At 43.0% G+C, this 23,855-nt stretch overlaps 2 protein-coding genes across 7 annotated transcripts; one reads left to right on the forward strand and one right to left on the reverse strand.

Moving 5' to 3' along the window:
* Nucleotides 1-1,820: 1,820 nt before the first annotated feature.
* Nucleotides 1,821-7,834, forward strand: mtx3 (metaxin 3). Of its 4 annotated transcripts, none has more exons than XM_039620373.1 (9): nt 1,821-1,949; nt 3,827-3,896; nt 4,425-4,501; nt 4,593-4,685; nt 4,761-4,943; nt 5,057-5,133; nt 5,730-5,887; nt 6,146-6,234; nt 6,379-7,834. In XM_039620373.1, exons 1-9 carry the CDS (start codon nt 1,857-1,859, stop codon nt 6,472-6,474), a joined length of 936 nt encoding a protein of 311 aa, XP_039476307.1. In that variant the 5' UTR covers nt 1,821-1,856; the 3' UTR covers nt 6,475-7,834. The 4 variants fall into 4 exon arrangements, with proteins under 4 accessions (XP_039476307.1, XP_031611129.2, XP_031611130.2 ...); XM_031755269.2 differs by having other exon boundaries at nt 1,822-1,949; nt 5,730-5,908; XM_031755270.2 differs by lacking the exon at nt 6,146-6,234 and having other exon boundaries at nt 1,822-1,949; nt 5,730-5,908.
* Nucleotides 7,835-8,762: 928 nt separating this feature from the next.
* Nucleotides 8,763-23,707, reverse strand: cmya5 (cardiomyopathy associated 5). Of its 3 annotated transcripts, XM_039620347.1 has the most exons (14): nt 23,160-23,707; nt 21,712-22,357; nt 18,820-21,585; nt 13,427-13,522; nt 13,119-13,337; nt 13,008-13,030; nt 12,326-12,450; nt 12,099-12,233; nt 11,796-11,942; nt 11,416-11,563; nt 11,180-11,313; nt 10,602-10,719; nt 10,352-10,528; nt 8,765-10,260 (listed from the first exon to the last, which is right to left on the reverse strand). In XM_039620347.1, the coding sequence occupies exons 1-14, from the start codon at nt 23,273-23,275 to the stop codon at nt 10,008-10,010; spliced, it is 5,103 nt and encodes a 1,700-aa protein (XP_039476281.1). In that variant the 5' UTR covers nt 23,276-23,707; the 3' UTR covers nt 8,765-10,007. The 3 variants fall into 3 exon arrangements, with proteins under 3 accessions (XP_039476282.1, XP_039476281.1, XP_031611378.2); XM_039620348.1 differs by lacking the exon at nt 13,008-13,030 and having other exon boundaries at nt 8,763-10,260; nt 12,326-12,499; nt 13,115-13,337; XM_031755518.2 differs by lacking the exon at nt 23,160-23,707 and having other exon boundaries at nt 21,712-22,389.
* Nucleotides 23,708-23,855: the final 148 nt, after the last annotated feature.

The raw sequence follows: 23,855 nt of genomic DNA on the forward strand, positions 1-23,855 counted from the left end.
GCGGTACATCTGCCTGTGTCTGGCTGTCTGGCCTTTGAACAAACACCTGGCAGCCTTTAACAGTCTGCCTATCAGCTCTTGGACAGAAGTAATGCTCTGGCGGGTAAAAAAAATAATCAATAAAATAACACTGAAATGGAAATTACTACTTTACATGGAAATCAAAATATGAAATGATTGCTTGTTCCATTGCTGCTGTTTAATAAATCAGTGTTTCGTGACAGATTGCTGTTTTAAATGTATGAAACTAGAGAACATTAAAGAGAAACTGAGTGACATGACTTTTTCAGCATGTCATTTCTGGCTCTGAAGTATTGCCATAGTAGCAGCATAAAACACTGGAGAAACATCAACCACATGAGTTAGTTGCTGATCAAAGAGTTTAATTACAATTAACATTTATTCACTGAGTATTTGCTTTTCTTGCTAACCTCATCACCATAGCTCCAAATTTGCCTGGAAGCATCTAAGGAGCAAAGCAAGGAACAAATAAAGGATAAATCAAGAACTACTGTAGCTGCTGTATAATATACACTCACTGTCCACTTGCTAGAAGGTGGTTGGACCCCATTTTGCCTTCACCAGCATTAATCCTTTGTGGCATAGATTGAAAAAGCTTCTGGAAACATTACTCAGAGATTTTGGTCCATATAGATATGATAGCATCACACAATTTCTGCAAATATCTAATGTGACTCTCCCAAACAATGACATCCCAAAGATGCTTTACTGGATTGAGAGCTTGTCACTGAAGATGCCGTTTGAGTACACTGAACTCACTATCATGCTGAAGAGATTATTTGAGTTTTGTGACACTGCTTGTTATCCTGCTGGAAGCAGCCATCCGACAATGGGCACACTGATCAGCAGCAATACTCAGGTAGGCTGTGGCGTTTAAACGATACTCAGTTAGTACTAAGAACCATCTGTGTGTGCCAAAATATCTAAATATCCGCAACACTATTACACCACCACCAGGAGTCTGAACAGTTGATCCAAGGCAGGATTGATCTGTGCTTTCATTCTGTTTACCCTTCCATCTGAATGTGTCAGGAGTAATGAAGGCTCATCAGACATGGCAACATGTTTTCCCCTGTACAATCTTGGCCCATGTGAACTGTGGCCTCAGTTTCCTGTTCTTAGCTGACAGAAGAGGCATCTGGTGAAGCCCATCTGCCTTAAGGCTTCAAAGTCCTGTGTCTTCAAAAATGCTCATCTGCATACCTCACTTTTACTGTTTCCTCCCTGTCAGCTCAAGTCAGTGTGGCCATTCTCCTCTCACACCAACCAGGCAATTTCACCCAGAGAACTGCTGCTCACTGGATATTTTCTCCTTTTTGGACCATTCTCTGCAAACCCCAGAGATGGTTGTGTGGGGAAAAAAATGAAATGCTCAGGACAGCATGTCTGCCACCAACAACCATGCCATGCGCAAAGTAGTCTCAATCTCCTTTCTACCCTACTCTGATGATTGGTTTGAACTTCACCAAGCTGCCTTGACTATGCCTACGTGCCTAAACACATAATGCTGCTGCCATGTGATTGCCATGTGACCTGCAGTCCCACAGAGACTGTTTCACACTGTGGAAGCAGTCATGAAAAAGCTGGGCCAGTATCTTTGTTTAAAATGATTTGGCCGAAAAACAATGCTTTTTAAAAAAGAAGAAGAAGAAAAAAACAGTACTGAATTATGAATCAATAAATAAACGAATTAATAAATGTTTATAAAAAAAAGAGTTACAGAAAACCCTTAATATTTGTTATGTGACTTGATTTTTTTTCTGTTTCTTTTTCTTTTTTTTTAACCCTGGAGGCTCTGATGTGAAAGGTACCCTGTGACGTCAGTGTCCCGTTGAATGAACCAAAACATGGCGGCTGCCATGGAGCTGAGATGCTGGGGAGGAGACTGGGGTTTGCCTTCTGTTCACACCGAGTCCCTCATAGTTCTGGTAAGCTCACAGCCTGCTTACAAACACAACACGCTCAGTGCACCGGGCGCCGCTTTTAAAACGGTACGTCACGTCTCCGGTTTGCTTTGCGTCTCCTCTCTTGTCCCTTGTGGTTAGCCTCCGTGCTAACTTAACTGCTGCAGCTTGCCTGGTAAGTTAGCCGCATCGATGTGCAGGATAGAAAATAACAGCGTGTCCAGCTGGACTTCATGTCCCAAGCACAGAGTCACGGCTGTGCTGGCTGCAGGGTTTGTCCTTCATGTGTAGCTGGCTGTCATAAGTCACTCCCATTGTTTGAAAAGCTGTGATCTCTCAAGGTCAGCTGGTTGAGCCTCGGATTTAAAAAATATTTATATTTTTAGGTATATTTGAAGAATTTTGGCCAAAAAGCTGTAGATGATAGCTAACCTGATAACACCGTCCGAAAATAAACAGTTTTTTGCTGCTAACATGTTATCTGTCATTGGGTGCATGTAGTTGCAGCTCTTGCCACAAGGTGACACTTTTTCTGATTTTCTGATTGAGAGGACTTAGGTTAAATGTCAGATTCTAATCGAATAAATTTGTGACTGATGGCTTTAACAGCCTTATAATTTAATTGTACGAAGGAGCAGGATAGAGTGCCCTCTCCATTTCTTCTTGAACCTTTTAGTCAATCTAACAACAGAAGTTTTAATGTAGTTTAATGTTTTTGGAAGCAAATGTGGAATTTTTTTGTTTTGAATACATCATTTTATTTTGGCAAACCTTTCTTGATTTAGAAAATAATTATCTATTGATGCAGTTATGGTTTATGAGTAATATGGTATGTTGTGATTTGCTGTTTTGTGTTTGTGTGTGTTGCAGATCATTGTAAACACTGAAAGTGACCTCTTTTTTTTTTACTAAAAGGTTTTTGCAGCTGGGTCTCTTGTTTCAAATCATTAAATTTGCTTAAACATTTTATGGTTCAAAGTTTGAACATGTATAATGATCGGTTTGAAACTTGTGCTTTGTGTTTCAAGATATATTTTTGTGAAAACTGGCGCGTCAACCCATTTTAAAAAAAATCTGAACCAATGCTTGAACATTAATATCTCCGAAACTCTGTGCGAATACTGACTAGCTAAAATCTGAAAAAAACTAAACTAAAGCTGTCCTGTATACTCTCATATTTGAGCACACACTAATAAAAAAAACTTCACATTGCAAAAGACAACTAGTGACATGCAATAAAGTTGCATTTCACTATGCTGCTAAATAAAACATGTATAGTATTTCTTATTAACACTGAACTTTTAGTCACAAAATGTTATTTTCATTCAACTTTCATGATGGATTAAACAAATATGGCAAGTTGTACCGAAACCCCCAAAAAAAAAAAAAAAAAAAAAAAATCAATCGACAGTTTAATCTGAATAGAACGAAATAGATATAGGTATCTGCCCCAGTTTTTTTAAAAGATGGTGGAATGACCCACCTTTACAATAGTCCCCTGTAGCCCTAACCTTTGCACATGCTGGTCTTTATTTTGATGCATTTTTATTTTTCTTCTAATTTTTGTTATTTTATTTACATTTTCTCTCTTTCTCTGGAGCTGTTGAAGGTGAGCGCTGTAATCATAGTGTCCCTGTGCCAAATTAGAATTTGCAGTCGATGCCAAAGTCCTGCTTGATTGCGGCGAGCTTTCATCTGTACTACAAGACTGAGATTGTGTAAAACTTTGATTAAAGTGTCACAGTCCTGCACTGTGGCTCTAAAAGGTCTACTCATCTCCCTGAAAGTAGTTTTATCCTGTAGTACTTTTGCTCTTAGATCATTTGTTCCAACATAACATTACATTTGAACTATAAGTGGTATTTTTTTTAAAACCTTCCCTAACACATGTTTTCTTTCAGGCATACACCAAGTTTTCTGGGGCAAAAGTCGCAGTTTCTCCAATAGACTGGACATGGAAAACAATCACAGGTGGGCTGCACCCTCCCATAAACACAGTGTTACAGTTTTAGGCTCTGCATGCCTTAGACGGAGAATCAGTGAACCCATACAAGACTGTATTCTGAATATATAACTGTACATATAGTTATAAAGAATGCATAATTCATGCATTCTTTTAAAATATTTTTATCTGTTCATGCAACTTAAGTTAAATAAATATTTACATATTGAAACTCGAAGATCTGTGAGTTTCTGAACCATGCCTTTTGTTCTCTGCAGCACACTTGCACGGTTGTGGCACAGACTTAACAAACTCCTCGTGTAAACACCTGCCAAAGTACTCAGAGCCATCTCTGAGGCAGTTCTTCCCACAGTTTATTTCTCGAGAGACCGCATTTTGCCTTGATAGCACGCACACACATGATTAAAGTAATACCAGCCTCCCCGTTGTGGCTGGTAAATGTAAATTACATTGAGCATGATGAACTTCAATGTCTTTAATAAGACATTAGTCAGTTGTAATATCCAACTTTAATGTGTGTTTCCTATTAATCACAGTGACTGTCCCAGAATTGCTTTGCGGCGACACTGCAGTTCAAGAACCAACACAAATTCTTAACTTTCTGAGGAAACAAGTGAGTGTGCCTGCTTCTTCAGCATGTGTCCTAAACTGTTTAGCCAAATCTATAAATCTCTACATCTATATTTTTTTTTTTTTTTAAACAGAGGTTTAATGCAGATTATGAGCTGACAGCCAGACAAGGAGCAGACACAATGGCCTACATCGCTCTGCTGGAGGAGAAGCTGCGACCAGCTCTGGTAAGCGCTTTCCTTTTGCTGTTTCCCTGACAACATCTGGTCGTAAGCTAACAGGGTGATGTTTGCGTCCCGCAGCTGCACACGTTCTGGGTCGATGCAGAAAACTACTCCAATGTAACACGGCCCTGGTTCGCCTCACGCTCGCCTTTCCCGCTGAATTTTCTCGTACCAGGACGTCTCGCCAGCGGCGCCCTCTCCCGCATCCTTCTAACCACAGGAGAGGCACCGCTGCACAGAATCTCTGAGGTGGAGGGAAAGGTAAACGCCGCTCTGTACCGATGCATCGCTTAGACACAGTTTAAACTTCACCTGGTGTGAGGTTCTGTTTTTTTTCAGAGCTGTAAATGTGTCTCTCTCTGTATGTCCCGTAGATCTACAGTGATGCTAAAGAGTGCCTGAACTTGCTCTCCTACAGACTGGGAACAGCTAATTTCTTCTTTGGCAACTCGTGAGTTCTCCAGTGTTTGCATACTTTTTGTGTTTAGTTAGAGAAGCATTCATGCACTCCACAGTTAGACTGCTATGGGGAAGCAGAATAGACTAAAAAACCTGAAAAACTCGCATAATTCTGATTTATTTGAGAACTTTTTATCTCTGCTTGTCCTTGGATTGCAATTCAGCTGAAAACTTATTAAAAAATGAATACATGAAATAAACAAGGTTCTTTATTCTTTAGTCCTTCACCTCCGTAGGGTATAGGCTGTGAGCCCTCAGAATCCTTCGTCCTGTGCCTACTTTACTCCTTTGTGATCGCTCTTTTTAATAAAATACTTTTTTCCCATCATCCTGGCTCAAGCTGAATTAAACACTGTGTGAGTCTAAGTTTTTAGGAAGGGGAGAAACAAGCAAAATATTTTATTTTGATCATCATTTTTGTTTTCCATAATTTGTCACGAGGGCTAAACTTTAAATGAAAAGTTGATTAATCTCGCAGCTCTATTTTGTGCAGGGAAAAAACAACAGAATTTTGCTTTAAAGATTTTCTGATTGATCCTCTAACATGTCTGAATGTATGTTTCTGTACATGTGTGTTTGTGCTATTAGGCCGACCAGTCTGGATGCCTTTGTGTTTGGTTTCCTGGCTCCCCTTCATAAAGCCAGTCTTCCCAGCAGCCCTCTGCAGAGCCATCTCAGACAGCTGGATAACCTTACATGCTTCTGTGACAACATCCTCGCAGTCTACTTCAGCTCAGACCACCTTTGTAAGATTGCTGCACAAGCTGGTAATACTCTGTAGTGGCTATAGCTTTTATTTGTAAGCGCTTGAAACAACTAACATCTTTACACAGAACATCATCAGCACTTTAATTCTTCGCACATATTTCTTTCTTCTCTTTCTTCTGTTGGTTTTACTTCTGGGTGTTAAATGGTCTAACACTGCTCCTGTTCCACTCACTCTCTGCTTTCTACTTTTTCCTCTTCTTCTTCTGTCTGTGCTCCCTCGCCTGATCTCTCTCCAGGTTCTCTCCCACCTGTTCAGGAAACAATGGATGCCAACCTCCAGAAACTAACTCAGCTTGTAAACAAAGAGTCCAATCTGATAGAAAAGGTGCTTCTGCTTTCCTTTTTCTCTTCTTTTGCATGGGTTCATAGCTGCTTTCTGCAGGTACCATCTCAGTCGTGTTTATGGTGTGTTTTCATTTCTTGCTTGTGCTTGTGGGCACTAACTAAACTGTACATCCTTTTGCTGTAGATGGATGACAACCTGCGCAGCAGCCCACAGCACAAACCCCACAGACCAGAGCCCAAACCCAGTCTGTCCAGTGCGAAGAGCTCTACTCCTGCCTAACACCTGACCTTTAAATCCTGCTCCGTTTCTATGAATCGCAGAGCAGCACCCTGCACACATAAGGTGCTGTTCAGAACATGACTCTAAAAAAACAAACAAACAAACAAACAAAAAATGAATGGAAGCATATCTATATAAATACAAGAGGCTATTTTAAGATAATGATGAGAGATTTTGTCTGGAAGAGAAGTGACAGTGCATGTGAGGCTTTAAAAAAGAAAAGAAGCGTGCATGTATGTGGTCAGCGATGGATTGCTGTGAAGTGGTGCTTGATGAGAAAGACACAGAAAGTTCAAAGAAAAAGTCCAGCAGGGAAAATCAGCGGCACAGTTTAACCTTTCAATGTGGACCACTCAGCAGATTTTCTTTAAACTTTTTCACTCTTTTTTTGTTTCGTTTAAAGGACACCTTCGAGACCTTGGTCACTACAGTAGAGCACTTTTAAGCTAGAGCACTTAACATGTTTTACCACCAAGGATCTCTTTAAGTACCTTCCTCGTGTCCACTTTAAAATACTCCATAAATTCTGTTAACATTTGAATGGGTGTAATGTACAGTGTGTGCACGGACATGACTATAAGAGTAACTAATTTAACTTATTTAACTTTGTTTCAGTTCCTCTGCTGTGTACAGCGTGTACAGTTGTAAATATTGTTATGAGGATAATCAATGAAATTGACTTCCTGTTTCCTCTAAAAAGGAGCAGCTTGTTCAAAATGTTGTTGCTAGACACACAGAGGTAAGAGAAGGGCCATCCATGCATTATATTTGGGACTAATGTGCTTGTGTGTGACCCGAGGATCATGTTTTTTTTGTTCACGATGTCATGTGGCTTTAAGAATCTACTCATTTCTGCTGTTGCTTTCGTTTTCTTTTTTCCACTACCATTTTTGCTCAGTTTCGTTTCAATTTTGTGCTGCTATAATTTCCTGTGCCACAGACTGAAAGGGTTGGAAATGTCTCATTAGTTATCTTGGTTTGTTTTTTTTTAAACACTATAATTTGGACCACAAAGTTATAAATTCCCTCGAAGTGTTTCTACTCCGTATGATTCCTTTATATGATTTCTCTTCACCTCAGACCTTCACAAAGTCACTTCATGGCCGCATGCCCTTGAAAGCACCGTGCTCTGAAACAGATGTGCTCTGAAACAGATGTGCTGGGGGGGGGCGGGGGGTGTTGATGCTGTCTTGTAAGGACCATAAGGGAAAAGTGTGCCTTCATGACTCCTCGTGTCTTGTACAAGTGTCAACATGCTGTGTTCTTCATCATTTTGATACATATATCCAAAATTATATTTGTAATTTCTGTTGCTCACAATCTGTAAGTGTCTATTAAAATGCATATATGATAAAAACGGTTTCTGGCCCCCCCCCCCCCAGTATTGTTGAATGTTGTAGCGTGATTGAACAATAGTCAAAATAATGTCCTCTAACACCAGACAAGAACTTTCTCACAGACTCTCGCCATCCTGTTTAATTTCTGAATGCTGATCTTTCCTCCATCCTCAAACCAAGCCAAAGCATCAAGGCATGCTTTTGGGTTTTTCCAGTAACAATTACAGAAGATTTCTCTGTTGCCTGCCGTACCTCTACTGACTGTGTGATCATTTGTTTAGATGTTGGGAGGATAGAGGGCTCTTTGTCTGGTTTTGGCCTTCAGCCTGGAAAAAATTAATCACAGAGAAAGCTGAGAGGAAACGACGCATACTTGACTCCAGGTATTGTCCAAGTCAGTCACGTGAAGGCGAGTATCCTGCTGAGATTTCTCCTGGATGGCTTGGGAAGCGGGTGCAGTAGCTGGAAATAAATACCACATTTTGGATCTGTTAGAAATTTTGGTCATCTTCTGCCTTCCTGTGCTGGAACAATATGTTTGTCAAGTAATATTAAATAGCATCAAGAGAAATCTGGTGGCTCCAACAGAGTGTTGTCCACCACAGGAAGGCTGTCCCTCCTAAGAGGGCTTTTCTCCAGGCTCCAGCCGAAGAATCCAGCACATCACATGGAGCATCTGGTCACTGATGGGTTGCATGTGTGTACCCTCCACATTTCTGCTCCCTCCCTCTTTCCATTTTCCCAGAAATGATAAAAGGTGTCAGAGGTGAGCGAGAAGGGGGAAATGGTGTGATTGCCTGGAAAATAATGACGCAATAACTGCGAATGTCCTCTCCAAAAGCATGTAACTGTGATGATCGCTTGTGGCTCACAAACCTGCTTATAAAAGAGGATTTGAAAGTCTAAATTGAGTAACAAATACATATGGGTGGAAATACAATCTTTAGGACAAACACCAAAAAAAAAGCTTGTCTGGAAAATAATTAGATTTCAGTTTCTTTTTGTGGTCATTTGGTTCAGATCAGGTTTACAGTTCTCGTAACTTCCAGAAAGATTATTTTTAAAAAGACAGTAATACAGTTAACGGAGCACCGAGGCCCCCTAGTGGTGACATATTATTGGGAAAAGGAGTCAAAACACATCTGCAGCACAGAGGTGCTTGGTTCGAATAAAGGGTCCTTTCTACGTGGAGTTTATGTGGAGCTTCCTCCCACAGTCCCTGCAACAGACTGGCGTTCTGTCCAGAGTGTACCCTGCCTCTCTGTGACAGCTGAGACAGGCTTCATCAACCCTGAACTTGATAAGGGGAGGATGGCTGGATGGTAAATGAGTCAAACCAATTAGTCCAGTTGAGCAGATAGAAAAATAATCATGTTCTTTCAGACCAGAAAAATCAGTTTTTACAAGACAGAAGAAGAAAAACAGCTGATCTGCATTTGTTGACAGTCGCACATAAGAAACAAAGAACTGATCACATCTCTTTAAAAAGGTTATTTACACAAAACAAACCTATTCACATTATGAAACAGTTTAAAAAGTGCCACAGTGTATGTTTGGAGACACAAACTCAGTCTAAAACTTTGTGGTGACAAAAAAAAACTTGAATAACAATTTGTTGAAGGACTAATTATACAGTGGTTGTGTTTGGACGTCTATATGTTATTCGAGTATTTACTAACAGTATCTGTGATGAAGGGATTGAAGGAACTGGGCGAAATTAGAAAAACTTTTACAAAAACAGTAAAAAAAAATTGTCACACGTTTTGTTCAGAATTATAACATTTTTCACATTTCATTTTTCTTTGTGTACAAAGTACAACACGCTCATCAATGGGGGAAATAAATCAAAGCACTTAATTTAAATCCATTTATATGAAATAGAACTAATTTTTTTTTAAATTGACAGCGTCCTTTTTTGTTTTTTTCTTTACCCAATTACATATTTATTTGTATTCAATTGCAGAAAACTAGCTTTTAAAGCTCTATGTGGTTGAAGTACTAATAATAATAACTTAGATTTGTATACCACCTTTCAAGAAATCCAAGGATGCTTGAAGTGATCATTCTTCCTTCCGCTAACAACACACAAATCCATATATTAGGTTTAGAGGAATCATCTCTTCTGCATTATTCTTCAACATTTTAAGAGTCCATCGTGACCTGTAAACTCTCCACTGTGTTAGGCTATTAGCAGAGCTAGCTGTCCTTGGTAAACTCGGGCACCACCGGCACCATGCTGATCTCCAGGCTGCCAGGCAACTCCAAAGCCAGAGCGGGTTGGCATGGCTGGGTGAAGCTCTGTCTGAAGGTGCCTAATAACTGACCGCTTTGGGCATTGTAGAAAGACAGACGACCGAGCTGGTAGTCCAGGAGAGTGCCCACTCGGTCAGGCATCTCAGTCACAAACACACTGGACTGAATGTCATTGTGGAGTAACTGATACCTGAAACTGGAGGGACAGAAAGACAGAGAAAAGTGGAAGTTAAATACCAAAACTATCAGAAGCATCACAGCAATGGGTGAAAATTCCTTATGTTTACCCTGATGGTGAGGGACTACACTGCAAACACCAGGACAGGCTGTTTTCCCCCAGTGAGCTGTTTCTGTTGGCAGTGCTGTATGCCACTCCGAGCCTGTAGGCCGTACTTTGTGACACACTGGTTTCCCAGTAATAGATCCCTCGCGCTGGCAGCAGCTCACCCAGGATGGATGGACACCTTTAGGACATGATGATTTTAAAAAGAGTTTTCCTAATAAGGTCTACTGGACGTGCTCTTGGGTTACACTTACTGTGTGCCTGTGAGCGAGGCGGTTTTGTGTGCATCCTGGGAATAGTGCAGAGTGGTCTGGTTCTCTGAGAGCTGCAGAGCAGGATGAGCTGATGCCTTCAGCAGGTGGAACCTCGTCCCTCAAGACAAAAGTAGCAGAGAGTATAAAAGCATAAGCAGGGGAGCAGAAATTCTGTAGGGTGGTTGTACACTTGTGAACATAAAATCATCACAATCAAGATTTCCTTGGACTGTTCTTTTTACCAATTTAAATTAACTCTACCGATTCTGCCAAGCAGAGTAGTATTTAGTCAGAATTATACCAGAAGCTTATTGATGGCTACCAAAAAACATCTGTTGGGGTGCAACTTGATAAGCCTGCATGCATACTTTTGACCCAATGTGGATTAGAGAAAAAACAAAACAATTCTTGTTTTCTTGTAAGGCATTAAAGATGTATGCTGCACAATCATTACAGCCTGGAAAAAGAACAATTCAAAGAAATCTAAAGCACCACCCTATCGCACCATTCATGCCCATGATATCATGTACATCCTTTAAATTTCTAAACATGATTTGTGAAGTATGTGTTCTTGATACCTTTTGTGGAAATGAGTGCAGCCTCGCTCTGTTCACTGGCCCCAGCCTCATTCACAGCTTTGATGTAAAACAGGTAATTCTCACAGGGCTGCAGGAGAATCTTTTGCTCACAGGTTTTGATACCTGAGATGGATCTGGAAGTCACATCAGCAAAAATATATGCACAAACAAACATTTTACATAAACATCTAGTGTAGTAACGTGTCAGTGTGCTTACCGGTCTGGTTAACACCCACCTGAGCCCTTCTCCTTCCAGTTCATACTGTCGGCAGTACTCCAAAGTGTAACTCTGTCCGGGACTCTGCTCTGCTGAGTTCCACCTCAGAGCAGCTGAATCCCACAGGATGCTGCAGCGCTCTGTGTCTATCACTGGCACTGTAGGAGCTGCCAAAGAGAGACGACTATAATGTAAAGTAGACCTTTATGGCTTTGCAGGACTTTTCTTGCTTCGTCTGTAAACTACAAACAGCCAGATTGCTTCCAAGCACATTGTCTTAATATAGTCGAGGAGAAATCTGAATTCTGTCAAGCATGTCAGGAAAAAATGAAAGCAGTTCTTCAACTTTTTTTTATCAGACAACAGATGTGTTGCTATGAGTCCGGTGTGCAGACTGACCAGTTCTGAAGGTAAGTCTCTCGCTGGGCAGAGAGCAGCCTGTATAGTTGACAGCCATCACCCACACCTTGTACATCTTGTCAGATTCTAGGTCCTCCAGGACACAGTAACTCTCCTTTACTGTCACACGGTACTCCTCTGACACAGCTGTGGACCACAGCAGATATAAAACACCTCCTTACATTTATATACTCAGAAATCTTTTAATTTGTTCACTGTTAAACGTCATTATTTTTAAAAAAGATCTACAACTATTAGTCTTCCACAATTTTTCAGTTTAAGCAACATCCTGTCAGTATTTACCGCCCTGTGGATCCTCCATGCAGTAGACCTGGAAGCAGTCTATGATATCTCCCGGGTTGACTTTCCAGTAAACTGTGACGCTGGTGCTGGTGGCTGAGCCCGGCTCCTGCGGCAGCAGTGTCGGCCTCTGGGGCACTGAGACACACACCAGGAAGCTTTATGCCACATATACGTACATGTGATATTACGAGATCTGCAAACACAGTGTAAGCTCACAGCAGACCCACCTGGGATCCCCTTGCGCTGTGCGAGGTTTGAGCTTGAAGTGTTGGCCTTGGCGTAGTCCTCAAACACCAGCAGTCCCTTGGGACCCAGCTCCATCGTCGAGGCTGAGTCCAGAGCTGCTGTAAGTCTGACCATAAAACCACAACGTGAATCAGCATTAAAATGTGAGCGATCTGCTCACCTGTCCAACTTTATCATCCAGTTTCCCAGACACAGATTAAGCCTGAAGCTAACCTAAAAGAAAAATTCAATGATGATCTCCATTATAAAGACTACATATAATCCATGCCTGGGAAACGCAGCCTATGTGTTAGATATTTCTATGCTATAGGAGATCAGTTAGAAACCCTCACCCATGCTTACACCACATGGAGCTTTATTTTGTGGCAGTCAGTATGATTATAAATCTGTCTTCTGATCATACTGACCTTCGCACCTCTTGGCAAAACTTTTTGTGTTAAATTCATGTTTTTGGTTAAATAAATTAGCACTTATTGACTTTTTGTCATGGTTTCTTAGATATGTAATGATAAAACAAAAATTCACTCATGCATTTTAATATCCAGCATACCGGCATGCTCCACAGGTCAGGGTTCTGGAGGTCAGGCAGCATGCCAAACTGGTTACCACTAAAGTCCTGTGAAATCACAGTCACTCCCACAGCTTTCACTGAAAGCAAATTACCTTGCATGAATGTCTTCAGGCGACTAGTGAGGGAGCAGATTGAAGAAGATTTTATTAGAAATTTGACACAAACCATCATGAGCAATCAGCCCGAGGAGCTTCGGGACTCACCCTGGCCTCAGTCTCAGCCTCTCTGCTTGTGGTCTCCAGAATGGCCTTGGCTGAGTCAATGCTCTCCTGGAAGGAGACAATCTGATCATAGAGCTGCTCCAGCTTGGTCTTCTTCTCCTCCTCCATGCTGACAGACATGTTGTTGTACTGCTCCATCACCACGTCCATCATCTCCCTGTTCTGAGCCTTCATGGCCGCTTCGCTCTCTATGAACTGATCCTGAGCCAGACGAACAGCAAAGAGAGGCTTTTGATTAAACTCTACCACGAGCTAACAGTACTGCTTTGAGCAACTAAAGCATGCTTTACCTCCACAGAGTTGTAGGCAAGCTCCAGCTCTGACACCAAGTCCTCAATGTTCTCCGATCTCCCCTGAAGCTCTGAGATCCAGCCATTTAGCAACTCCTGTTTTATGAACACTTACAGGTTAAATGAAGCTTGTGCGTAAGTTCAGTAAGGAAGATCTGCAATCACTCATCTGCCTGCTTTCCTGGGTGTTCAGCTGCTTTTCTGTTCTTTACATCACTACTGCTTTCCCATCCTGTCAGTTTCAGTACTGACATCATTACTCTAGTCCAATCATCTTCTTGCTCGCCTTCTTTGAGCAAATCAGCATCCACTTTGTGTGGTTTAAATCTGTGCTCTCGTCATTCTCCCTTTCAGACTCTCCTCCCCATCTCCACCTCACAGATACCTCAGTTAGAGCTCCATCCAAGCCTTCTTGTCCTAAATCCTGTCACTGCTGGGATTTTGTACCACCATCGTCAAAGTCTAATCGCTAAAAAGTTTTTCTGTCTCAATAAATGATGTTCAGTTCTTCCAAGTGATCTCTTCTTATTGAAATATCAGTTGTAAGCACCCTGACAATAATGTAGAGATGCAAAGTGAAATATTTTGCATATGACGCCAAAGCTGAGCCAAACCTCTCTCAGAGTTTGTAACCTCGAAAGATTATAAAGTTTTAAATAAAATCTAGCAGATAAACAAGAATAAGGATCTCTTTGTGGGCTGGTATCTCTGCCAAGGTTTCACAGAAGGAGTTTCATCTTTCACAACGTGATTAACCAACTGAAAACAACATGCTTTCTTTTTCACTCACGATAACAAGGGGGAAAATACATTTATATCATGTGTTTATTCAGTGAGTCACACTTTCTCAGTTGCTCTGTTGAGTTCTTTATCTCGTTTAAAGATTAAACAAATCCCTCCCGCAAGTTGTTACTATTCAGAGAGATAAAACAGGTTCATCCTGAAGTTAAAATATGAGCCCGCTGCAGCTTTAAGGAGAGCCATCAGAGAGGCTATTCCAGGAAGAAGAGCAGTGGCGATCCCCTGTCACCACTTCAGCACAAGCAGCTCACATTTAACTGGGTCAAGATGTGGTCACTGATCGCTCCCTGCTCTCTACTTCTTGACACCGACCACCTCACTGCTAAGAGTCAGAACAGGTGTTTGAAGGAGAACGTGTGAACATACCTGCACACACAACCCTGGGCCAGTCACACAGAGATAGCCTTTAGCTTTACCAACAGCCAGACTTTAGTCATATGTTTGAATGTATTCAATTAAGATTTTTTTTTCCAAACAACAGCCATATCAGACCATTCAGTTCCAGCAAGAAGATTCACTTCTTTGAGTTATTAGCAATCATGGCCACATTAAATTTTCAAAGCAGTAACTGTGGTCTTGAAAAGGTATTTCCCTTCACACTGCTGGCTCCATAATATTCAACCACAAATTATGGGCCCTGACACCTTAGTTCTAAATTAGTCTGAGGGTCAGCTGGCTAATGTTTTATGCTTAAAATAAGCCAGTCTTTATTTTTCTGAATGCTATGAATTTCTCATCTAAGAGCAGATTTATAACATTACAGAGCAGTTTAACACGTGTTTGACAAACAGGCTCCTGTGCATGAAGAAGTGAAGCAGTGCAATGTAATTTCTAGCTTGGAGAACTGGACCGGACACAGGTTTGCTAAGTTTCCCTGGTGAGCATGCCAGGATCAATTTTCCTCCTCTGTGGAGTACTTGAATATACTGCACTTCTTGGTGCTGAAGTCAGACTTAGATTAGAGCTTTGCTCTTTTGATCTTTATGTTGTTTACTCTCTACAGCTGTCAATACTTCACATAAATATGGAGGATCACACATCCTCAAGACCTGGTTCAAATATCAGCTGGAAATGACATTCAATCTTTCTTAAAATTGTTCCAACTTTCTCTTCATTTAAGTGCCAGAAGTTTGACATACCCCTCTCCTGCTGTCAGGTGTTTCCTGACAGACCACACAGAAAAGCTGAAATAACTTATCTCTTAGTGAGGCGTGTGTGTCTAGGAGTTTTCTCTGATTGTTGCAATAAAAGGTGTCTTAAACCTTCAGCCTAAAAACACAGATCCGTGTTTGTTTACATTTTAATTTGAGGAAAAAGACTAAAATAGCTGATTGTTAGAAGGTTTCATTTCCACACGTGATGGCTGACCCTAAGCTCACCCAGAGGCACAGCGAGAGAGGAAAGTGCGTGTGTGTGTGTGTGTGTGAACAGATCACATATCATTTTCTACGTGATGATGTCACACTGGACCTTTGCACCGATCAAAGCAGAGCATTGCATCACTACAATTCAATGTGCTTGGCTGCAGCCTGAGAAGCGGCGGCCTGTTGGCATTGAATGGAAACGTTGACTAATTTAAGACCAGTTTATTATAAACTAATGCCCGTAAAATGTGTGATGTTCATAACAAGAGTTCATAACACTGGTGAGATGTAGGATAATGAGCTGCTACTTGATTGCAGTACTCGTCAGTGACGAGTGTGGTTTTTGTGCTGTGTCAGCAGCAACATGTTTGAATGATGAAACAGCCGGGAGCCACTTTGACCTTCTAGAACCAGAGAAAATAAAAAATTTGGATTTGATTTTACGGCATAAAAACTGGTGTTCTGCTCTGTTCAGTTCATAGTCGGAGGAGAGCGAGGAGGCTCTTAAGGATTGTTTTGAGTCGACTGTGTGGGAGGTGATCTGTGATGACCACGGAGAGGACATTGACAGCTTTACTACATGCATTACTGACTATATTAATTTCTGTGTGGATAACACCGTACCTACCGGGACTGTACGGTGTTTCTCCAACAACAAACCTTGGATTACCCCAGAAATTAAAGCTGTCCTCAAGCAGAAGAGGAGGGCCTTCAAATCCAGAGACAAAGAGGAGTTGAAAAGGGTGCAGAGAGAGTTGAGGGGACTGATAAGGAATGGGAAGGACAGCTACAGGCAGAAGATGGAGAACCAGCTTCAGCAAAACAACGTTGGTGAAGTCTGGAGAAGCCTCAGAACCATCTCAGGCCACAAACATCAGAACTCTCTGCCTGGGAGGGATGTGAGGTGGGCAAATGAACTGAATCATTTCTTCAACAGATTTGATTCAGCCACGAGGCAGTCTCCAACATCGGCTGCAGACTCACCCACCCCCACTGTTGCTGTTCCACCTCTGACACCTCAGACACTTCACAACTCCTCTATTCACCCTGCTCACTCCTCCCCACCCCCAACAACAGCATCCAATACACAATCAACACAAGGCTCCAGCCTGTGTCTCTCAACCACCCAGGTTAGGAGGGAACTGAGGAGGATTAATGGCAAGAAGGCAGCGGGCCCAGATGGCATCAGCTCGAGGGTCGTCAGGTCCTGCACGGACCAACTGTGTGGGGTGATGGAGCACCTCTTCAACCTCAGCCTGAGGCTGGGACGAGTCCCACAGCTCTGGAAAACCTCCTGTGTTGTTCCAGTGCCAAAGACGTGACGCCCCAAGGACCTCAACAGCTACAGGCTGGTGGCTCTGACATCCCACCTGATGAAGACCCTGGAGCGGTTGGTCCTGGCTCAGCTTCGGCGCCTGGTGAGCTCATCACTGGACCCACTTCAGTTTGCCTACCAACCTGCGGATGATGCCGTCATTCACCTCCTACATCATTCCCTCTCTCACCTGGAGACCGCTGGGAGCACTGTGAGAATCATGTTGTTTGATTTCTCCAGTGCCTTCAACACTATTCTTCCCTCGGTTCTGAAGGACAAGCTGGAGAACTCTGGAGTGGACCATCACCTCACTACCTGGATTTTGGACTACCTCACCGACCGACCACAGTATGTGAGGACTCAGGGCTGTGTGTCGGACAGGGTCGTCTGCAGTACGGGGCCCCACAGGGAACGGTTCTGGCTCCGTTCCTCTTCACCATCTACACTGCAGACTTCTCCCACAACTCCACCCAGTGCTTCCTGCAGAAGTTCTCTGATGACTCTGCAATAGTCGGCCTCATCACTGATGGGGACGACAAGGACTACAGAGGACTGACTCAAGACTTTGTGGACTGGTGCCAACTGAACTACCTCCAGATCAATGCCAGTAAAACCAAGGAGCTGGTGGTAGACTTCTGCAGGCACAAACATCCTCCACTGCAACCACTGAACATCCAAGGTATGGACATTGAGGCTGTGGACAGCTACAGGTACCTTGGTGTTCATCTGAACAGCAAACTGGACTGGACTCATAACTCAGACGCCCTCTACAGGAAAGGGCAGAGCAGGCTGTACCTGCTGCGGAGACTCAGGTCGTTTGGAGTGGAGGGCCCACTCCTGAAGACCTTCTATGACTCTGTGGTGGCCTCAGCCATCTTTTATGGTGTGGTCTGCTGGGGCAGCAGCATCTCTGCTGGGGACAGGAAGAGACTGAACAGGCTGATCCGAAGGGCCAGCTCTGTTCTAGGATGCCCTCTGGACCCAGTGGAGGTGGTGAGTGACAGGAGAATGGTGGCTAAGCTGTCATCCCTGATGGACAACATCTCCCACCCCATGCAAGAGACTCTGACAGCATTGAGCAGCTCCTTCAGTGGCAGGCTGCGGCACCCACGGTGTGGGACGGAGAGATTTCGCAGGTCTTTCCTCCCCACTGCTGTCAGACTCCACAACAAAGACTTTTGCAGCTGATCAAACCCTCACACGTGCAATAAGACTGCTATATGTGCAATTCTTTCTCTGACAAAGTTGTACTTTTGTACTTTCTTACTCAGTTGTATATAGTATTTGTATTCTATTTTATTCTATTGTATATATTATTCTATTTTTATTCTATTGTATATAGTATTTTATTTTTATTTTTATTTTATTGCATTCCAGTGTTTTCTAATTTCTGCTACATAACTTGCACTTTTGCTGTAACAAAACAAATTTCCCACCTGTGGGACTAATAAAGGTCATCTTTATCTTTATCTTTAATGCTGTGCCACTTTTTGTATTGCACTCTATATCATAGTTCAGAAAGGAAACTGTATCCTGACTACTGCTCTTGGCTTTATTTTCAGGCTTTAGGAAATAACCACTGTAGGCTAGGTAACCCCTTACAGGCTGTTTTAGACTAAATCAGGTGAGGTACCGTAGAGAGCAATTACATCAGCATTAGTTGTAGGATGTAGGTCCTATCCCAGGTGCCACAGGGCGAAAGGCAGAGCACAATCTGGACAGATGGCCATTCAAATTCACACCTAGAGGTAATTTAGAACCACCAGTAAACCTAACCCCGCTAACTGCATGCCTTTGGAACCAGAGAGAACAGACATGGGGAGAACATGCAAACTCCACACAGATAACCTTCTTGCTGTGAGGCAATAGTGCATGTGCCCAGCATGTGTAGCTGTGCTTCAATATTAGATTACCTTTATTTCTTCGTAGGCCGTATCCACAGCAGTCACATCGTGGCTGTGATGCTCTCCAGACATGCAGTCTTTCTCTGACAGCAGAAATCCACAGGTGAGACAGAACCAGTCCATCCCCTGTAGCTCAGCAGCTAACTGGGCCTGCATTTCCTCCTCTGCGTCGATTATTTCATAGTCAGCCTCAATCATTTCTTCTTCTTCTTCTTCTTCTGGGAAATAATCTACCTTCTCTACCACCATCTCTTCATCCTCTTCTTTCTTCAGAGTAGGCTGTGGTAATAGCCCAGCCACATCTCTCTGTGTTTCAGGTTCTGGCATCTCCTTTGCATCCTGTTTAGATATCACTTCATATTCCATCTCAACGTCAGGTACATCGGGGCGCCCTGCAAATCCCCAATCTTGCTCCATTTGTTGCTCAACATCCTCTCTTTGCAGCTCAACATGTGGAACTAGATCTTCTTTAATAACGCTCGTTTCTTCCATCTTGTGGATCTCTGCCATCTGTTCTACGACCGTTTGTTCAGGATGTATTTCCTCTCTGTGCACTTCATATGAACCGTCTTGGGGAGTAAAGATGATTTTGTCTTCTTCTGTGGGTCTCTGCATCTTCGCCTCCTTGGAGTCAGTTTCCTCTACAGGTGCAGGTGGCGAATAGTCCATATCGAAATCATTCCTGGTTTGTTCTTTTTCTACTGCAGAGGTTTCTGGTTCTACTTTGACTTCAGGCTCCATCATTGTTTCTTCTACTGGTGCCTGAAGTTCAGCTGTGCTGTTAGACTCAGGGAGAGGAACCGTGTCTTTCTCTGACCACTGACTGATCTCTACATCCATCTCTACAGCTTCTCCTTTGGGGACGAGGAGGATTAGCTCATCACCTACGGTCACTATGTCCTGAACCAAAGTCCTACTGGTCTCTGCGGGTACTTTAGAGTTTGTTTCATCTGATTCACCATCAATCATGTCTTGTTGCTTCTGCTGAGTTTTAAGGGTTACATGAAGTTTCTCATCTGCATCTGTCATGACTGCTTCTGAAACAGGCTTGGTTACTTCAATGGACGTGGCTGTGACCTCTAACCCTTCTTTATCCAACTTGTCCTCAGCAGTAGTTTTCCCTGTCAGAGGTTCGTGTCCTTCAGGAATACTTCTCACTTCCTGAAGATCAACACAAACTTGGGTTTGAATCTCTTTTTCATTCACTGCTTTTTCTGTTACCTCCACAACAGTGTGCACTGCAGCATCACAGTCCGTGATAACCTCAACAGGTCCAACATCTTCAGCCTCTTTGTGCTGTAACGTTGGTGTTTGAGCCGAGGGTTCAGTCAGAGTAAACGTTTCCTGTGTTACAGTCTCAGGTTCCTTCACTTCAGCTAAGGCCTCTGCTTTGGTTACTAGTTCTTCATCATCAGACTCTATTTTGGTGTCAGAAACAACCTCCTCAGGCAAACCCGTCTTCCAGGTTTCTGCTTGTACTTCAGATTTAATGACAGCAGGAGGCACCTCGCTGCTTACAGGTGCTTCTACATCTGCACGCACTACAGGCGTCTTTTCATCAGTCTTTTCTGACACCTCCTCACAGCCATGCTCAGGTTCAGTGCAGCTTTGCTCACACTTTTTTTCTTCTTCTCTCTGATGACCCTCACTCTGTTGTGTGTGGTCTACTTTACAGTCCACCTGGTGAGTTTCAGGAAGTGGCTTTTCTGAGCTGCACTCAGAAGACTCTGTCATGTCTGTCTTACCTTCAAGCTTCATTTGTTGATCTTCCATTTTTTTCTCTGGTGGTTTAGACTCCTGACCTGAATCTTCCAAGGTCACTCCTATAGTCTCCTCCTGAGTAGCCTCAGAGAGTTGCATTTCCTCTGGTTCTTTAACTTTTCTCCTATCTACTCCTCTTTGCTCGTGCAAATCTTCACTCCTGTCTCCAACACTGACTTGCTGCTCCTCTGGTTCCTCCTTCTTTACCTTTTTTTTCTTTTCTTCTTCTGGCACTCGTATTAGACATCCTGTCATTTCAAACTTACTTTGCGGCCACATCATCCTTCCTTCACTCTCACTGGCCACTGGCTCTGGTTGAACATCCAGCGTAGGAGTTTCGTCTTTTAAAATGAACTTCTCCAGGTACCCATGTGCCTCCTCTGAATCTGACAAACGTCTCCTGTAAGACTTCTCAGATGCCACGCTCTCTGCTTCAGAGTATTCCTCATCACTCTTCCTCCTCTCACCCACAGCATCCTCGTAAAGGTCAGAGTACATGAAGGACATGGCAGTGGGCTCCTCTAGCAGGATCGGGTCAATGATCTTAGGAGGTCCAGGAGAGATAAAGATGGGCGTGAGAGTGGTCTCTTCACTCTCAAACAACACTGATCCGCTCCCCTTTGTTGACCTCTGGCTTTCTCGTCTGCTTCTCATCCCTCCTTGGCTCTCAGTCTTGTCCTCTTCTCTCTGATGTAGTGCATCAGCAGGAAGTCCTTCTCCATAAAAGACCTCATCAAAGTGTTCCCCAACTATATCTACATCTGAAACAAACACGAAAGAGTCCTCGGATGCAGAGGGGGCGCCTGTGGCTGTTTCTCCTGCAGGCTTTTGTTCCTCAGCTTGGAGTTTTGCTGCAGGCTGTTTAACCTCCTCCTGCAGCTCTGCTTGTTCTCCAGGAGCCACCACATCCAAAAGGGTAAACTTCTCGAAATAGTCGATGTCACCGGTGCTTTCTCTCTGAGTGGGTGTGTGTCCTGTGTCTGCTGATGGCTGAGAAGAATCTTGCTTTGAGGGCTGTGGAGAAATTAAAATCAGCATCTCAATCCAAAAGGTGCACTGTAACACTTAAACTGACAAATGAAACATAATAAAGATCAAAAAGTTCATTATAACAATCTTTCAAATGAAACAGAAAAGTACCTCCTGGTGTTCCAGTATTTCCTCCCCCTCTGGCAAGACTTGATTATCTTGCAACGTCCACTCAATGTGGTTATGAGACTTGATCTTTGGAGTCTGATCCAGATAAGACAAATTGTCCTGCAGCTCTGTACTCTCCTCCTCGTCCACAGTGGGTAGTTTAGAGGGGACTCTAATGTTAAGAATCTCATAGCCCTCTGAAATCAAACTAAAAAGCTGCTGATCTTTGCTTTTGATTTCCTCCAAGCCCGTCTCTGTTTTGCTATTTTCCTGCTTGACATTGGGAAGTGAAACCTCTGCCATCTCCGGTCTCTCCACTCCTAGAGCTGAAGCCGATCTCGAGCTCCCAGGTCGGCTCAGCCTGTCCCCGAGCCTACTGCTTCTTCCTCCAGACCTCGTCCTCCTGCGGACTACTTTCTCCTCATCAAAGACGATGGTGATCTTTCCCGCAGCTCCCGAGCCCTCCATGCTGTAAGCTTCAGAGGTGGAGCTCGTCTCAGAGGCCCACGGAGTAGAGCAGCGGCTAGAGGCCGTCTCCCAAACAATACCACTGTCCTCGCTCTGAACTGTTACCATCGAGAACGACGGATCCACCATTAGGCATTGGAGCTTGGGCTTCACCGATGGGTCCTGGACAACTTCTCGGAGACTGAAGGAGAGAGGAATTGACTGAGTGAGAGGAATGAGGAGGGAGGAAGGAAAGGCATGACTAAACAGTCTGACTGCAAGAGGAGATCGTTTTGGCACAGCTCATGGAAATATAAGCTGAGGACAAAGCAATTAATCAAATCAAAACATATTCGAGCAACATTTTGGACCACCGAGGCAGCTGAGTTAATCTAAGATGAAAACACAGTAACACCAGTTAATCTTTTCTCAAGATGATCACTTGAGATTTGCAGACCTCCAGCATTAGACCAGGTGTTTGGTGCCGGGCTACCAGTGAGAGTGATGATCTGAAAAAAATAACGATCTGATGCGCTCTGAGCCATCGCTCCGGCTATGAATACATCCGAGCCCCCTGAAAGGTGACGTCCCAAGGCGTCATTCATGTAATATTAGAAAAGCGATGCCTGGCCTTCTGGGATGCATCCAACATATCAGTTTCTTCTACTATTTATGAAATGGGAAGAATAAGTAGAGGAACTAGTATAAAAATGAGATGTAAAACATGGGGTGGTGAACAACATCGAACATTGATATAGCTGCCACACTGACACTTCTTTACGTGATTATTTAAGGCATTAAGTTAGTTTAATGGAGATTAATGGAAACTAAATTGAGTTTATGTTTTCCAGATAGAGATAAGCCACAACTTCTCCTTTCCTTGTTTATAACAAATTATTTGATGCTAAGAAGCCCAGAGACAAAGAACTAACATTTTAAAAAATCACTCTAAAACAGAGATAATATGAATAAAAATGACGTTATTCAGATTCTTTTAAAAGCACCTGTTTTGTAGTTCTTCCAATTCATCTTCATCGTCCTGGCTCATGACATCTGAAGCTTCACACTGAAACTCCTGCAGCTCCGTCATCTCTGAATACAGACTCTCACATTCGTCCATCTTGGTAATTTCCCCCAAATCTTCTCTTTTCAACCCCAAGTATTGTTTTTTAGAGTCCTCTTGATGTTTTGAGTCACTCTGAATTGGTAGTCGGTCCGCCTGTTTGTGTCATTCTAAGTTGGGAGATGTCCATCTGACTCAGCGAGGGACAGAAATAGACAGAGCCGGGAATGAAAAGTGGGGAGTCAAGTAAGACAAGGGCAAAGCAGTTGGTGGGGGTACGTATCAGTAGAGACTGAGTCAAACACACGAACAGCGAACATTAAGAAGAATTTAGAGTTTCAAAATGTTAAAAAAGCAATGTTTCACTGCATCTTTGTGTGTGCCAGTGGCAGCTGACAGAGGCAATATGACTTTAAGTTCAAAATCCCCTTCCCCAAGTTAAATATAGGCCATGTGCTGAAAGACTACCCCTGCCTCCCTGCTGCTGGTGGCAACACACACGCACCCACATATCTTGTAAGGTATCTAACCGCTGACCAGAACTATACAGGAGCCATAAAACAAGTTGTAATAGGTCGTCAAACCAAAGAACAAAAAGCAAGTGGCGCACTGCTGCCAGAGGAGGCTGCAAATAATA

This window comes from Oreochromis aureus, linkage group 12 (assembly GCF_013358895.1).
Source record: "Oreochromis aureus strain Israel breed Guangdong linkage group 12, ZZ_aureus, whole genome shotgun sequence".
Lineage (NCBI taxonomy): Eukaryota > Metazoa > Chordata > Actinopteri > Cichliformes > Cichlidae > Oreochromis > Oreochromis aureus.